At 40.4% G+C, this 18741-nt stretch overlaps 1 protein-coding gene across 1 annotated transcript in view; it reads right to left on the reverse strand.

The window, feature by feature from the left end:
- CACNA2D3 (calcium channel, voltage-dependent, alpha 2/delta subunit 3) overlaps positions 1 to 18741 on the reverse strand; it is a gene marked incomplete at its 5' end in the record, with an annotated part of 947927 nt that overhangs the window by 288727 nt on the left and 640459 nt on the right. The window contains one exon of the mRNA XM_011947304.1: positions 18130 to 18263. Within this exon, the coding sequence (XP_011802694.1) occupies positions 18130 to 18263 (134 nt within the window). The remainder of the gene's footprint in view (positions 1 to 18129; positions 18264 to 18741) is intronic.

Below are 18741 nucleotides of genomic sequence, written 5' to 3' on the forward strand. Positions count from 1 at the left end.
CACTTATTGAGCACTTAACATGGGTGAGGCATAGTGCTAAACAATATTATGTTTTTAAATCTTCACAACTCTATGAGATCACCACCACTATTCTTTCCATTTCACAAAAGAAACCTTAACAATCAACAATACAGCACTGTTACATGCTATGCAATTTACTGTAGAATACTTCAGTGTAGATGTTTTGATAAAAATGTCAATGCTAATTTTAGTCTATATATCAAAAATGGTCAATTGACCTCATTAGGAATATACCTTCCAGCTAGTATTTAACCAAATGGCTACATGTGCTATGACTATTGATCTCTGACCAACACCAAAAATTTTCTCAATTACTACAACGGATATTAGAAGTGAACTCTTCCTGGTAAAATTGGACATGTCCACTCTGTGGATTGGTTCAATATGCTGCAGGAACCTTGCCTTTCCCTGCAAGCACCCAAATAAGTACTTTGGGAGCTCTATCTTTAGAAATAGTGCCCCTGGCCAGATTTTTAAAGTCTTGCCTTCAGCCGCTGACTCAGGCCTCTCAGTTACCTGACTCCAAATAGAATGTTAGCTGATTCTTGCAAATAATGCATTTGCTCTGATGCAAGGGGCCACCAGAATATCTAAAGGATAAAGAGCTGGAACCTCCCTGAGCTTTAAAACAGTTGGCTTTTGTGCATACTTGGTAATAAATATCTGCATAGATGGCAGAATTGGCCTGAGACTTGTTACAGCCTCACTGCTAAATATTGGAGGATGCCAATAACTACTAAAAATATTTTAACGTGTACAAATTATCTGATTGGCTTGGACTGTTCACTGCAAGGACTTAAGCTGTATTTCCTAGAAATGAAAACTTATCCTATCGGCTAGCCTAGGGACTAATCTTTAGCTCAGTGGATGTCTTGTATCAATGAACTAGGTAACTTTACATCCGGTTCTGCAAGTGTCCCTAGAACACTGATGGCCAAAGAGTAGACTCTCCTGTTTGCTGACCACCTACAGACAGAGAAGGGCAATCCAGCTTAATAAGAGAACCATCAAGCCCATACATTCTGAGTGTTCCTAATTCAGTGCTATGTTGGATTATCATCTCCAGAGAAATGGGAAACTGGCAGCCTTAATCTAGATTCCATGAAGTCTGGGGAAATCACCAGACCTTACAAAAATGTCTGGCTCTGCTAATATAGCAAAGGGCCTCTGTGAATGTATGTACTGTGGCCAAGGCACAGCCCTTGCTGTGTCTCTGCATTCCCAGTCACTAATCTTCTTTTCCAAGTTTGTTCCTGTTTGCATTCAGTTGTACTTGCTTGAAAATCTGTTCTTAATAACATTGATAGTTAAAATTAAGATTATTTTAACCTTTAAATAACTTATGTTTAACAAAAACACATTTTCTAAATAAAAAGACCTACACATTTTAGTAACCAAATAGTAAAATCATTTTAAAAAGAAAGTTTTTTCAATACAGTACAGTTTTGTTATATACGTATTGTCATAGAGTGATCAATACTTCTTGAGAATTTCATGCTTTTACATACCAGAAAACTAAATAAGAAGCAGATTGTCAAGTGCTATGATGGCAAACAGCTGTCAAAAATCTATGATTCCAACCCCCCCATTCCTTTAGTATACTGTTACAAAAGTTGAAATGCTAATTCATTAAGGATTTCTTAGCATCTTCTTCAGGAAACTCACTACCATTCTATCAAGATATCAGGCTTTCTGGGAATTTTCCTTTCCAGTCTGGCCCAGAGCAATTAGCTTGGCTTGAATAAGGATTGTAATTAAAAGCAGAGAGCATTGACAATATGATGAAGAACTGAGGGCTAATGCTAAAGAAGCTTCATGGACCTGCATATTTTTCCTGGCCTCTCCCAATATCAAGTTTCTCTGGAGTCCACCTAAATCATGATGATGTCCCACCAAAAAATCACATTCCACACTTCCCCATAAACCATATCTTTAGCAAGAAAACCACTGTTAGGAACTTTTCCATCAGACCCAAGTAATACAGTATAAACAATATGCCTTAAGCAATCAACCCTCTCCCCAACATATTGCATTTAGCAACATGCATAGAAAAGGAGCACTGCAGAAATCTTGTTCATCCCCCAAATGTCCCTGTTCTTCCTTCAAAATCAGTAACTGCTGCTTAGATGAAGGTGGCATCCATAAAAACCAGTTGCTTCAGACCTAAACTTGATCATTCAGCTAGGTTTTCAAAAGGAAAGATAAATATGACACATGCATTTTGGAGACAATATTTTAGACTCTCTTAGTACCACCATCCATGTTGTAGCAATATTCTATATATTGTTTCTTCTGTAATTCTTGGGGTCTCATTGTACCATTTTAGGAAAAGTATAGTGTAGACAGGGAGAAACAAAGAAACTGTAGTGCAGTCAAGACTGGTGGTAGGACTGAGAGCAAGCCACTTAGCCTCTCTGAATTTATCCTGGCTACTTACTCTGTGCTAGGCACAGTATCAGGTTATAGAGACACACCATAGACTGCCCTGGTCCTTATGTTACTGTTCATGAGATAGACAAAACAAGAATTTTTAAAGAGAAGGAAAATTCAAAGCACCTAATTAAGATAATTCTAGATGATTATAATTTCTATGAAGAAAACCTATAGGGTACCTGAGATGGAAAGGCAATGGACACATTTTAGCTGAGACAAGAAACATGGGAAAAAGCCTCTCCCCAGTAGAGGAGCAGAGCAGCAGGGTAGTCTTTCCAGTTCAGAAGGAGAAGAATGTTCAAAAGCCCAGGAGAGGAAGACAGTTTTGGTTGTTCAGGCAACTAAAAAGTGACCAGCACAGCTGATGTTCTGAGAGTGAGGGAGAACGGCCAGAAATGGTGAGGCATTACTGACCATGGTAAGAACTTGGGGGAAATACAAAGAAAAGCACATTAAAAACACAACTGTAAGGGATTATTTTCAAAGATTTCTTGAATGCCCATTATATACTCGACAGCCAGATTTGATTCCAATCTTGCCAAAATCTTGTTCAAAAATTCCATTCTGGGCCAGGCGTGGTGGCTAACACCTGTAATCTCAGCATTTTGGGAGGCCAAGGTGGGTGGATCACCTAAGGTGAGGAGTTCAAGACCAGCCTGTTGAACATGGTGAAAGCTCATCTTTACTAAAAATACAAAAATTAGCTGGGTGTAGTGGCACATGCCTTGTAGTCCCAACTACTTGGGAGGCTGAGGCAGGAGAATCACTTGAACCTGGGAGGTGGAGGTTGCAGTGAGCTGAGATTGTGCCACTGAACTCCAGCCTGGGCAACAGAAGGAGACTCTGTTTTTAAAAAAGAAAAAAAAAAAAAGCCCTTCTGTTATAACAGTGGGCAAAAGTAACATCAATTTTATCTTAATAATGACAGAGCTGATATGTCAGAATGCCATTTCCTAGCTCCTCAAACCATGAACACATGAATTCAGACCTTTTTGATGAATATGGCAAAATCTTTGTTGGATTGGTGGTGCTGGGTACCTGAGAGAGAAGCCCAGTCGCATGGTGCATCCCATCATCACATGCCTAATGAAGATGGCCTTGAGCAAGGATGCTACATGCTGAGTGAAATGTTGGAGATGACGCCATGCTTATCTAACAGCTATCAAATGTAGATATTTTCACATGCCCTCCAACCTTTGGATCTCTGAGTCTACGAGATTTATACACCTGATTCTATACATATACCTACTCTGTGCCTCATCATATACCGAGGATGCGACAGTGAACCAGACACCATCTCTCCCCTCAAGGAATTTAAAGTTCAGTGGGAAAAAGTTAATTTGGACTTCTTAATATAATAGTACAAGAAGTTCTAGGATGGTGCTACATGCTTTGGAAACACACCATCAATGCCCGACGCTAAACTGGAGGTTCATCCAAGGAGGAGATGATGAAACTGAGACCAAAGGATAAGCCCAGAGGCTTCTGAATGGTGTGGGAGGAAGAGACCACTTTCTGCAGAGAGAACAGCAGGTGTAGTGGTCTAGGTGTGAGAGAATACAGGGTTGGTTCTAGAGACTATAAATGTGTGAGTAGGGTAAGGCTGGAATGGGGAATGGGGAAAGGCCCCATTCAAGTTGTAACCCCCAATGTTGGAGAAGGGGCCTACTGGGAGGTGACTGGATCATGGGTGCAGACGTCCCCCCTTGCTGTTCTCCTGACAGTGAGTGAGTGCTCACGAGACCTGGTTATTTAAAAATGTATAGCACCTCCCCACTCTCTCTCTTGTTCCTGCTTCAGCCATGTAGGATGTGCCTATTTCCCCCTTGCCTTCTGCCATGTTGGAAGAGAAGACTGAGATGTTCACTGCAGTCAGGTCATCAAGGGCTTCACATGCTTTGAATTTAGGCTCCCCTGGAGGGTTTTAAGCCAGTGGTGATCCTACGTAAGCCAGCAGTGAGCCTTTATATTCTCTAACTTATTAGTTGACAATTAAAATAGCTCAATTATTTATGAAACCTTTTCAAATTGGGTCTTCAAATATTTTCCAGAGGCAGACAGAAAAAGTCATCTAATGTGGTCTCAAGATGTCCCTGCCCTTATAAGGTGTGTGGACAGTGTTTCCCACTGGTCCCTGCTACTGGAATACCATGAGGGTCCACTGAACCTCATGTTCCTCAAAGGAAGGATCTTTCCATGGAAACAACTGTTCCTTGCACAGTTGGCTAAGTGACAGAGAAATAGACTGTAGGATGAGTACCCCAGCCTTGTTTCATCTTGGGCTGCCTTTAATTTGATCACTTCAGAAGAGAAATCAATGACAAGAGTGTTTAATAGTTGTTTCTATCAACCAGAAAAGATGTTGATGTTCCAGATTTTTAGATTAAACATAATGAAAATTGATTTAAAACCATGTTCCTTCTGCCTGAATAAACTACTGGCTTTGCTTTTCCTTTCTTTGTTCAGAACAAGAGAGAAATTTCCCTTAAGGACCTTGCACTGAGAGACAGACTGAGTCATGTCTGCTCTGTACATCTAATAAGAGCATGTGTCACCAACAGAGTAAGGTTAGGAGGAGCCCTCAATGGCCACCTCACTCACAAGTGGGTGTGAAAGGTCATGAAGGCAAGGGAGGCAAGAGTGATTCTCTGCTACTTTTAAATAGAAGCAGGCTAAGAGGCCAAGTCAGGTGAAATGTTCTTACCTATGGTGTCTTTGTGCCATGGCCTCACAGACAATACATTTCTATTTGGCACATTGATTCTTATGGAGTAAAGGTGAAAGAATGAAACCTTTCGCATGGAGAAAATCCTGTGTACAGTAACAGAAGAGAAACTGGCAGCTGGTATCAAACCACAGGCTGATTCTCTGGGATTATTTTAATTGTTCTTCATGCTGGTAATAAGAGGAATGTGTTCATTTTAGTCTAAACCATGTCAAAGCATGAGAATCAGCTCTGAGAACTTAAGTTACCCAAATATCTGGGCCATGAAGTGGGGGAAAAGCAGTACAAATTTGGTTGTGTTGGCCAAAATATCTTCCTCAGCTCTCAGAAGGCACAAGGGAGGGGGCTTCCCACCACCCACACAGCAGGGATAGTGTATGGAGGAAGGGCAGCATCCTCCAGGATGTGGGGCTAGGGGGAGGCTGTGGGGACACTTGGGTCCACTGGGGCTGAAAGGAGGATGTGAGCCTGGGGCTCAGAGAATAGGAAAGAAGACCGACTACTGAGAGTTAGGATCAGAGCCCAGCTAGGCTGTAACTTACAGAAACCTCAGACAGAAAGACAGAGGTCTAGAAATGCCAACTCCTTCAGACTCTAGGCATTTCCTCCTATCCAGACCTCATTTGTTGTTGTTACTATTTTGTTTTATTTTGTTGTTTTGTTTTTGTTTGGTTGCTGTTTTGTTTTGTTTTTAAGTTGGAGACAGGGTCTCACTCTGTTGCCCAGGCTAGAATGCAGTGGTGCAGTCATGGCTCACTGCAGCCTTGATCTCCGGGGCTCAAGTGATCCTCCCACGTCAGCCTTCCGAGTAGCTGGGACCACAGGCACATTCCACTGTGCTTGACTGATTTCTTCAATTTATTTTTTGTAGTGATGGGGTGTCTCACTATGTTGCTCAGGCTCATCTCCAACTCCTAGGCTCAAGCAATTCTCCTGCCTAAGCCTCTCTAAGTGCTGGAATTACAGGTATAAGCCACTGCAGCCAGTCTCCAGACCTCCTTCTTAGAAAATGTTATCCATAGCCCTGGCTGATCTGTTTCTATCCCTTGGCCTTCTGGGCCATAACTGATTGCATAAATGATGGACATCTGACCTCAATGGAACCAAGGGCTAGAGGGAGTTGTATATATAATTCGCTAAGAAATGTAAACTCAGATACACACACATACTGATTTCATCCCTACTGGATTTGAACTGGGGCATTATGTAAAGCCAGGACTTGGAGGAGACCAGGAGACCATGTTTCACCCATGATTTGGGGGCAGCAGGTAGGAGGGACATGAAGAAAGAACAAAGGAAGAAGGAAGAAAAAACAAAAAGAGTAGTCATTTGCTCTTGGTGGCTTCTTGCTCTTGATGGTCCTTGTCCCTCCTGGGGCTGCCCCTGAGCCATCCAGTAAATTTCTCCCAGCTTGAGTGGGTTCTCTTGCCTAGAGCCAATGCTTTCTAAGAGGTGACAGAAGTACAATGAGCCAGTGTTTGATCATCAGAAGTGATGAAGAAAAATAAGGGCAAAAATATGATAATATAGTCATATTACTATAATAACTTCCTCAATTTGATCTTTAAATACAGACACAACCTCCCAATTCCCACAGCCATCTTTCCTAACTGGACTCAACCCAGCACTCTGTTGTAAACTCAAGGGTACAACAGAGAATCCACAGCAGAAAATCCTATACCACTATTCTCAGAGGTTGACACCTGATTACTTAGAATACTACCTAGGCTCTGCAGTGCCAGGAAAGATGAAAACAATGCTTCAGAGCCTCCCTGGGATGTGGCCAAGCAACTGGGCTTCCTGTCTGCACTTCCCAATACCTACCAGAGGGCCTCTGCTTCTATGTGCTTTATATGACAGGGTCCTCAAAGACATTTAACTAAAGGGATCTATAGCTTAACAATATGGTATCATAATTAATACCCTGCTGATACGGTACATGATCTTAGACATGGATTGGTTTCAGATTCTACCAACAAGTTCTGTGCAGGACTCTGGTACTTCTCAGTCTTCCCTGGATCAGTTTCCTTTTGGATTGATTTCTCCTCACTCCGTGAGATTCAGGCCATTAAGTCAAAGGTCCGTCTTATCTCTCATTGTTTGGCTGTGACTGAAACAGGACTATCTATCATAGGCTCAATATAAATGCTGAAAGGCAAATAAATTAAGGGTTATAAATGTAATGAAAGTTAACATTACGTTAGATACTAAAAACAGCAGAGCCATTTTTGGCACCATATAGAGCAATCCTGTCTGGGAATTAAGCCAATAAGAGTCAAGGAACACTGGCCAGGAGCAGTGGCTCACATCTGTAATCCCAGCACTTTGGGAGGCTGAGGCAGGCAGATCATAAGGTCAGGAGTTCGAGACCAGCCTGGCCAATATGGTGAAACCCTGTCTCTACCAAAAATACAAAAAGTTAGCCAGGTGTGGTGGCAGGTGCCTGCAATTCCAGCTACTCAGGAGGCTGAGGCAGGAGAATCACTTGAACCCGGGAGGCAGAGGTTGCAGTGAGCCAAGATTGTGCCATTGCACTCCAGCCTGGGCGACAGTGAGACTCCATTAAAAAAAAAAAAAGAGTCAAAGAGCAAGTCAAAATAATATCGGGATTAACCCCTGATACAGTTTGGGTCTATGTACCCGCCCAAATCTTGTGTCAAATTGTAACCCCCAATGTTGCAGAAGGGGCATGCTGGGAGGTGACTGACATCCCCCCCTTGCTGTTCTCCTGAAAGGGAGTCAGTGCTCACGAGATCTGGTTGCTTAAAAGTGTGTAGCACCTCCCTACTCTCTCTCTTCCTCCTATCCAGCCATGTAGGACGTGTCTGCTTCCCCTTTGCCTTCCGCCATGACTGTAAGTTTCCTGAGGCCTCCTCAGCCATGCTTTCTATATAAGCCATGCTTTCTGGAACCTGAGTCAATTAAACCTCTTTTCTTTATAAATTACCCAGTCTCAGTCTCGGGTAGTTATTTATATTAATAGCAACGTGAGATGAAACCAGTACAACCCCTGAATCTAGTCACACCTCAAGACAGAACTGCATAGACATCCTGGTTCCAAGAATCATCAAATTGCCTTTTTGACCACTGCCACTTTGCACTGGAAGCTGTGACTTGTAAACAAAGAGTGCTGAATAATCTATCATGCTGTATGATTATTCAGGCTAGATGCTCTTATCCATCCATTTGTATATGGCAGAGGATAGCGGCTAGTCTTTCATTACCGACAGATGCAAATCATTAATCCATAAAAGTAGAAACAACAATAAACACCTGAAATCTAGAAATCATTTTCATTTTTAGCCCTAAGCTTTTCTACTAGTTGACAGTCATACATATGGAGTGTTACAACATCTTTTCTGAAGATAATATTTTTATATCATCAATTCATAGTTTTATAATACCAACTCAAAATAAAAAACATGGTTGAGCTCTGAAAAAAAATTTGTTTAATAGAAAACTCTAGAATCAAATGGAAGAGGAAAATATTTGGATGGATATAAGTGGTACCAAAAATCAGGAATACACTCATATTTTTAACATCTCCTGGAAAATATACTCATAATAGTGATCTGTTTCAATGGAAATAAAGTACCGTAATATTTATAGTCTGTGCCAGAGTTATAATGACTGTGGGGCCAGAAGTGAAGTGTCACAGCATGCTCCACATGTTTTTAACACGGTTTCTAAAGGCTCTGGAGGCTATTAAATTTAATGAACCCATTTGCTATGAAATAGAGGTCCCAACATAATCAGTTTCCCCCTTGCCATGTAATGCAGATGGCATTCTCTGTTCCACAACCCAGCAGGATGGTTTATGTTTCTCTTTACATGTGTCTCTTTGTTTTGACGATTTGAACTTCTTTGATATGCAGCAGTGTCTTGGAAAAATACTGTAAATTCCATTTCCAAGCCCAACAACATCCTTAGTATGGCTTTGACCCTGTTTAATTGCTTCTAGGCAGTAAGAGTAAGAGTAAGAGCTTAAAGTAATCACCCAAACGACTCCTAAATGGCCTAGGTGCCATTCCTAGATGGGAAACTGAAACAAATGTGCTATTTATCAAATGCAAAGTGTTTTCTCCAAGTTGAACTTAGTGGGGGTGAGGAGGAGGGATACAGGTCCAATTTGCAAATGCAACTAAATTGGTTTGAAAAGTTCCTACAAATTGCCTACTGAATCGCATTACCAGCAAATAGGAGGGGCAAGAGGGCTTGATAATGAATTCTCATTATTTTAAATGGTCACATTCCCACTGTTTCTAAAACATTTCCTTGCTTCCCTTCTGCGTGTCACTGTGGTCTGTGTAAACTCCCCTGGAGGGGCTGATCAGAATGCTGATACTTCCTTGATTTGATACTGGTTCTACCCTGCACAGCAAGTTGAATAGCATTCCCAAGCTGATTAAGACCCAACTCCAAAGCACAAGTCATTTGCTTTTAAAATGGAACAAATTCCATTGTTAATGACTTTTTGCTCTGCACCTAAGAGATAATGACTATGCATGACTTGTATTCAGATGAGAGGCCTATGAATTTCAGAATTCTGGTGTTTGCTGTTTTGTCAATTAATACATGGGATCTTATTAGATTAAACATAATTAATGTTGTTAACATTAAGTCATTTATTTGGGTTTCACCAGGAAAACGAATTGAACAGAACAGCCAAGCAGGAAACAGAATATTTAATCAGACTGGTAGCAACAAGCTGGGAGAATGGGCCCTGAAAGGAAGTTTTGTCAGTTTCTGATTCTAGAATTGGTTAAATGCAATGGCTGGCTCTCATGTGCAAGAACCCAAACTCAGCTTCCGTTCACAGTTAAACTTTTATCTTGAACTTGTCCAGAACCTAAACTATGAATCAATGTATAATAGGAAAAGCACTATACTCATGGGTCATTTTTAAGCTATTTATTTAAGCATTAAATCAGTTTTATAATTATATTTATTGTTGCTGGGGTTTTCAGCCACAAAAACTGATGAGTCAAGCAAAGAAGAATTCCTTTTCCTTAACTACCCAGATAATTACAGAGAAAGAAGAGTCAGACCACATTAAGCCATCTTTTGGGTACAAGTGTCCAAACGTACTAGATAATCAACAAATACTTACCTACTTCCTTAGTATTTAGTAGAAATAATATACATCAGCAGGGTCACAGGTCTTCTGACTCCTAAAGGAATCATAGCTCGTTTCAGACTGCAATATAACAAAGAGAACCAGGCTCCTCTGGGAAGCATCAGTGCTGAGTAGAAATGTTATGATGAAGAATGGACACAGCTAGCCTAAAACCTTCCCTTGACAGCTTGCAGGAGATATGGTTGCATATCCTTCCGGCATTATCTTTCCCTCTCAGACCACAGCGCATGGACAGAGGCTATTGGGGTAGGCAAGATTCAAAAATAGCCCCCAAGATTTCTGCCCCAAGTACATGCCCCATCAAATTCCCTTTCCTTGAGTGTGAGCTGATGGGATATCCCTGATATAATTAGATTACTAATCAATTGACTTGGAGTTAATTAAAAAAGAAATGATCCTGAGTCAGCCTGACTTAACGGAAGAAGCTTTTAAGGGAAGGTGAAGCATTGGAGAGATGTATTTTTGCTGGGCTGGAGGAAAACAAACAGCATTGTGTGACAGGCTACAGGGGCCACATGGCAAGGAACTTTGGGTGGCCTCTGGGAGCTGGGAGTGGTCCCCAGCTGACAGCAAGTAAGAAAATGGGAACTCAGTCCTATAAGGGCACAGAACTGAATTCTGCCAACAAGCTGAATGAGCTTAGAGGAGGCCCCTGAGTTGCAGATGAGACCTGCAGTGCAGCCAACACTTCCTTGCAGCCTTGTGAGTGCCTGAGCTGAGGATCCACCTAACTTGTGCTGAGACTTTTGATCCATGGCAACCTGGAGATGATACACTTGTGTTGTTTAAAGCCACTGAGTCTGTGCTGATTTGTTAAAGGGCAGTAGAGAACTAGCAGAGCCATACAGGCGATGCTGACCCACATAACGGGAGTGTGTTGGTTGTTTCTAGCTGGAAATCACAGCTGCTCACACACCAATTAGTGGCCCCTCTCTGCGTCTGGAAAGATCTGTTCTCCTTCTTGGAGTACACAGCTGCCCGAGGCCACTAAGAGACAATAAGACAAAAAGCAGACACTAACCCAGCCCTCAGATCCACCACATCAACCAAGGATGACACAAACAAATCAAGGAAAATTACCCTATAGAAAGAAAGAAAGAAAAATTAAGTATCAATTTTCTCTGAATGCAGGGAAGATGTTTTTTTCCTCCTTAGTTTTTTATGGTTGCTTTGCCCATATTCAACACAGTGGTAATTTTTTAGAAACTTTCTTTAGAGTCTTTCCAAGGCATTCATTTACAGATTCATAGAAGCAATGACTTTCTTTTCATACTTAAAATGTGTTGGTTTAAATAATATTTAATTCATTTATACAATTATGATAAAATTACCACTGGCATCAATAGGTTTGGGAATGAAGACAACTGACTTCAAGTAAGCTTTTGCAACTCAAGCATGGGGAACAGACATATGCTTCGTGCACCAGAATGGCCTTCCAGATCACGTGTCCAGGGTACTGTGGGCGACACGCACAAATGGTTGCATTGCCAAGAGTGCTTAACTGACACTGAGCCAGTTTAAGCTGTGACCAATTAACCCTTTTCCCGTTTAGGAAAAAAAGAAAGTGTAGCTCGCTGCCAGCACTAATTTAATTTTGCATAAACACGGTTTTTGAGGTTGAGGCAAATCTGACTGATTTTCAATGTGAAAATAAAATATAAAAACTGTTCTTGGAATTATTTCTAAAACAGAACTAACATCAGAATTGTCTGAATCATCAGAATCGCTTATTTTGGAAAAATCAGATTCATCAAATGAATCTTCGGCCAACAACTGTTCGAGAATGATGTTAACGTCGTGTGTAGGAATGCAACATTCTCTAGGATTTGACATTCTTAGCGATCAAGAATTACTATATTTTGTAAACATAAATACCACTACTAAAAACAGAATGTTTTGAGAAACAAAAGACATCATTCTCCTTATAGAATATTTATAGAAAAATAATAATAAAAGTGAGATACTCTGTGGCAAAGTTATCTCAGGTTACCCGCTGCAGCCACAACTGTCAGCAGCAAGTATTTTTGGGGCAAATGGGCAAAGGGTGAAGAGGGCTGCTACCATATTTCCCTTTCCTTGTGTAATTCAGCAAGGGCTCTCCTCAGTAAGGGTGTTAGGGGTGAAAGGTTCTGCCTGGCTAGTGCAGCACAATCTCAATGTTTTCTGGGGACACTGACCCAGGCACCAACCCCCAGACATTAGTGCCTGGCTCACAGCACATAATTACAGCCAAATGAATTCCAAAGAATTAAAGAGTATCTTTAAACAAACAATGTTTTTCAAGATACTCATCATACTTAACTACCAAGTTCTATTATGAATATGGTATCAATCATGTTGCAGTTACTATGTGAGACCCAGCTCAAAGAAAGGAGAATCCAGTATTTTTTTAAAACTTCCCTCAGCCCAGGAAGTACACTCACACTAGGTTTTCTAAAATTGGGAAATGACAATAAATACTATTTATTGCATTCACACCATGCATAGACATTTAATCCTTAGAGTGAACCCTGGAAGGCAGGTCAGGTCGTATTCTTATCTTAGAAATGAGGAAAACTATACTTAAAGAGGCTAAGTAACTGGCTGAAAGTCACAGAGCGAATATGGAGACGGCATGCAACTCAAACCTGGGATGTTGTTCTAATCTAAATCCAGTGCCCTTAGTAAATAAACTAAGGTAGATGATAACTATGCTTAAATAAAAAAAAAAAAAAATTCCAGCGCTACCAATACCAACAAAATATATCAGGTTACTAAAATGGAGTCAATCACCAGCCCTAATGCCAAGTGCTCCTGGGGTCTAGTCTCTTTCATTACTGCAAGCTGGGTCACCTTAGGGTAATGCTGGCTTGGAACTGTCCTGGATGTGTCAGGACAGTCATGAATTCAAAATTGCTCATCTCCCCTTTGATCTTCTGGGTGGTTCCAAAGTTGGTGAGCATCTCAGAATTTAGACTCTGCAGATGAGTTCACCATGTGAATCATATTTTGATCCCGTATAAATGATGGGGTTTTTTTGGTTGTTGTTGTTTGTTTGTGTCCTGGCAGAATCCAGATCCAGATGAAGAGCTGGAAGAAACTGCTGCTTCCTGGTAAAAGGTACCTGTTGAAGCAGCAGCTGCCTTCTCTTCACCCAGCAGACCTAAGAAAGAGGAAGACAGACTCCCCAGTATCCTTCCTGGCCTGACAGGTTGCTCAACACCACGAAGAGGACAAGGAACCCTTAGAACATTCTACCGGGAGATCTATTTATCAGGGCAATTTGCAAAGATACAGCAACAGAACCTTGGGAAGCATAGCAATAATGTTGGCTATCATTTTAGGAATAACCTGATTCTGTGGGTTTAGTTTTATGAACCTCAAAGAGTTCTTTGAGAAGTAGAATAAATGAGCTTTGTCATCTTGGCATACAAAGTTTACTTAACAATGGGCCACTTGAAATATTATTTTATTTTAAAGTAAATAAGAATGACTATGGCACAAAATGTAAATTTTATGCAAATGTTTAAGATAAAGCAAAAGACTTCAGAGACTTTCCTCTATAACTACATGCCCAGATTTGCCTCAGACCATCTACTTTGGCTCCGTGGTCACAAAAGTTCTTTAGTGCAAAAGCTTGAGTAGCAATGGGTTCTCCCTCTAACTTCCTATATCTGTATGTAATTAGCAAATCTAATATAATGACTGATTTAAGTGATGAACATTACCTAAAGCAAGACATCATATTAATGCAAAGCTGTATCTGCTTCATGAGCTTATATCTGCCATGAGCGTCAGGTTATGTGTCTCTGGTCAAAACAATACACGAGTGTGACGTGTCTTTCTCTGAAGGCACAGCAGTGTCCATCTGCTTCTCATTGGTGATGCCAATTTTAAGGGCCCACTCAAGATGTTGCTGAGATTCATCCAATATATAGTATACTAAGACAGTGTATATAGTATCCCACTGTTCAGGTGCTACTTTTTCCCCCTCATGACTAATGAAAAGTCTAGGGAAGCATTTTGAGATCATAAAAATACCCTGCTCATCATCAAACTTTCCCCCTAGATTTAGCATCCACTGATAGACCTTTGCCCTAACTGGTCTTTACGAAAATGGTTGCAAAATAGTGATTTTCCAACTCCATCACTCCCTCCTCATTTACCAGTCAGCACTCCATTGTACACTGGACCCTTCTCACCCACTTACTTACCTATCTGGTTCATCTGTTTGGGATTTGTTTAGTTATTTATTATCCATAAGGACAGGTGGATTTCTGTTTTATTCAACAAGTTACAAGCCATTATTGTCATTCCTTATTTTGAGGCTCAAATTGTCCCAGATTTGACCAATGAGAGCCTCTTCATGCTGATCCTGTGTCCTTTTGACATGACCACATAATTGTTTTGAGCACTTCCTTAGTTTCTAGCACAAAATATGCCAGGCTTATCATTATTATAGTCATCATCATTACTACTATTTGGTACCTTCCCTGCTGCAGCCCTGGAGTAAGCAATTACTCTAAGGGTCCCTGGCTCCTCTTAGTGGGGATTGTTTTTTAGAAGTCAGAATCTGGGTACTGGATGGGCTCATTGCTACTTGGGTGCCACTGCTTGTAAGTCCTTTCGAAGGACAGAGTTGGGATTTTTCAATCAAGTCTAATCCCATAGGCAGATCCCCTGTCTTCAGCATTTACACATTTGCCCAATCCCACCATACTCACAAAATAGTTTCAGAATTACTGTAACCATTTTACCACAAATGACACCAAATGGAGTTTAGAATTTATTTGCAGTTATTTTTTCCTCCCTAGATTGAGGGGTAGATAGTGAAAGTATTGTGTTCAAAATTTAATATTGTGTGTACTACTATATTCTGAAGCTTTTTTTCCTCCCTTTCTGAGAAATTTTGTTATTCACTTGAAATATTATTGGATTCATTTTCTTCTGTTTGAATTCACTTTTCATTTTCCCCTAGTTTTGTTTAATTTTTGAATACATAGAACACTAATATGCTTTCAAAAGTCAAAACTGTACAAAAAGGTATACTTAGAGGTGTGTCATTTTTCCCCCAAGCCCTGCACCACCTCCCACATCCTAACAAGATGTAGGGCAAAGGTCTGCCAATGGATGCTAACAAGATGTGGGAGGTGGTGCAGAGGAGATGGCTTGGGAAGGGAATGATAGTTCTGTTGGTAACTAGTTCTGTTGGTTTGTGGTTTATTCTGTTTCTTGTTTTTGCTTTTTTTTTTTTTGTAAAATAAGTAATTACACATCTATCTTCTTTTTTCATTTCTTATATAAAAGGTAGTATGCTATATATAATTATTGCAAAAAGTAGTATGCTATATGTGATTTTGCTCATTTTACTTAGAAGTATATTCTGCAAACCACTCTCTATCAACTAATGCAGGTCATTCTCATTCTTGTTTTTAATATTGACTCCATTAGGTGTAGGTACCATAGTCTATTCAATCTCTTATGTTTGGGCATTGAAGTAACTTCCAATATTTTGAAATTACAAGCTATTCTGCAATGAACAAATTTATGCATATATATTTTTGTGCTGTTAGAGGTTCATCTACAGGGCTGAATTCTTAGAAGTTTGCTGGGTCAAAGGGTAAATGCAAATTAACCTCCATAGAGATTGCCCCATTTTCCATTCCCACAATCAGTGAATAAGACTGTCCCTTTTCCCATAGCCTCACCAACAGAGTGCATGGTTAAGCTTTTAGTTTTTGCCACTCTGATGGCTGAGAAATGGTATCTCATTATAGTTTAATTTGCATTTTTCCTATTATGAAGTTGTACATCTTATGTTTAAAAGTCATTTTTTATTCTTTTTTGTGAATTGTCAGTTTTTTTGCTCATTTTGTTCCTATACCAATTTTGGGGGTTCTCCTCAATTTAAAAAAGTTATTTATATATTAGAGATTATAAATTCTTCATGTGTGCTATATGTCACAAATATTTTCTCCTATTTTATCATTTGTCTTTTGGCTTTGCTTATGATGTGTTTTTGGCTTACAAAAGTTTTTTTGTTGTTATTCTTATTTTAAGTAGTCAAACTTATTTATCTTTCTCCTTATTGCCTGTAGATTTTGCAGTCATTATTAGAAAGTCTTCCCAGAATCCAGGTCACAAAGGAATTTACCCAGGTTTTCTTCTAGTGCTTGCAATGGTTTCATGTTTTACAATTTAGGCATCTGATCCACTTGGATTTCTTCCTTGGGTATGATGTGAAGACTGAACTAATTCTATTTTTCTCTAAATGGCTATCTGATTTTCCCAAAAGCATCTGTTACAAAGCCCATCTTAGCCCCACTGATCTGAGATGTCACCTCTATTATATACTATATCCCCATATGTAGTTGATTTTGTTGGACCTTCTACTCTACAGATCTGTCTATCCAGGTGCTACTACCACATGTTTTAATTATAGAAAATGTGTCTTATATATTTTTTAAATTGATGAAACAAACAAAATGACTGATCAAACTGGCTCTTTGGGGTTTGTACACAAAACCACTGAGTGATCTGGTTACTTTAATACTAGCTAGCCACACTCCTCCCTCCTCCTTACTCCTATTTTTCCTGCCTTACCCAACAACATATAAGAAGAGATGAAGTTATCACCACGGCTGCTATTGTTAATACGGTGCCAACATAAATGGGGCAGCTTATTTTGTTTCCATGATTTAAAACCAAACTGGGGACAGACTCAAGCTGATAAAAGCTCACAGTCTCCCTGGCATCGGAGAATGCTTTTCAGATCAACATCCATCTTTATTCAAGATGACTTTTCCTGGGGAAGGAATCTCCCTTTTTGACAAGGAGATACATTCATATTTCCAGGGCTGCATTGCATACTTTAAGACTGAGATGGGGCAGGCTGCTGTGGCCTGGCCTGTGTCATGGTGTCCCCTGAAATGAGTTCCCACATGCTTTTCCTGCCCTGAGTTTGCCTGCAGCTGCCAGAAATGCAGCAGAAATGAGAGAGCCCAGGGAGAAAAAAGCTGACCCATGACAGCCATCGAGATCACTCTGGAGGACAGCTGTGTCTGGGTTACAGTGATTAATGTGATGTTAATCCCAACAAAAATGACTGGAGAGAGGCCCTGTAAGAACATTTACAATCAATAAATGAAAAACACCACTCCCATCAGACTCATTATCACTATGAAAAATCACCCTGAGATTACATAAGAAACCCGGCCATTGAGCCATTACTTGATGACTGGCAAAGCTTCTCCTTTTCAGCTAATTCGGCATCAGAATCTGCTGCTTAGAATTCGGCTTTAGAATGGGACCATGGCCAGAGTTCAAACAACAATCGAGTGCCTACTGAACCACCATTCAAGCATATTCTCACTTATGCATGGGAAGAAAATGCAACTGCAGCCTCCATGGTGGCCCCAATTCATTATTAGAGCTGAGCTTTGGTTACATTCCCAATTGAGACACAAAGATTCATTGCCAGGACTAGGGCTCACATATGGTGAGGACGGAATCTAAGAATGCTTGTAATCATTGCTACACTGACAGAATTTGAACACATGTGAAAAAGCAGGATCGAAGTAACTAGAAAAGACACAAGCAAAACGTGATTTCTTTTGCACAGACCAGCTACCTTTCTGAAGTATATGTCATACTTTCTAGTACATTATGATTATTCACCAACTTTGCCTGTCAAGGTGATCAACACTATATACAATCAAGAAAAGTGTCACTGAACCCAAAAAATACAAGTGATACAGTTGCTATTTTCTGGAATTAACACAATTTGGCGATGCGGGTAAAGCTCAGCCTCTTTCCCAGGGCCCCGTGGACTCACAGTGCTGTCGATGTAAGCTTCGGTCCATACCACATCATGCTCCTGGTCGATGACTTTGGGCCGGCTGAGCACGTGAAGATATTCCATGACATTCTCCTGCACATCAGCCAAGGTGGAGATCTGAGTAAAAAATCCTGCCAAAACCCAAGGGAGGGCCAAATTTAGTAACAGACCGAAAGACCTGCAACTGGGAATATGCGTATGCCACGCCTTCTTGCCCTCTCGCTAGTTTCTTTCTTTTTTCTTTTCAATGTTAGCTCCTCTCCCCCATTTTTCTTTTCTACATTAGCTCCTGTCCCCCATCACCTACTTTATGAGTAGTAAGGTCATGTTAGAAAATACAGTCAAACAAACGTAATAAAATTAAAATCAACCACAAACTCATCTCCCAGAGGAAGTTCCTGTTAATTCTTTGGAGAATATCCTCCCAGACTTTATATGCACACCACCCTCCCTCATATATACATATATATATACACACACACACAGTATATGTTTACACACACATTGTGTGTGTGTGTGTGTATTCCCTAGCAGAAATGAGAGTCCTTTCTACATGACATTTTGTAACCTTATTTTTTCACTTTTGTGAGTCTATTTCCAAGGGAAAAA

The sequence above is a fragment of the Colobus angolensis genome, unplaced genomic scaffold (genome assembly GCF_000951035.1).
Source record: "Colobus angolensis palliatus isolate OR3802 unplaced genomic scaffold, Cang.pa_1.0 Scaffold26, whole genome shotgun sequence".
NCBI lineage: Eukaryota > Metazoa > Chordata > Mammalia > Primates > Cercopithecidae > Colobus > Colobus angolensis.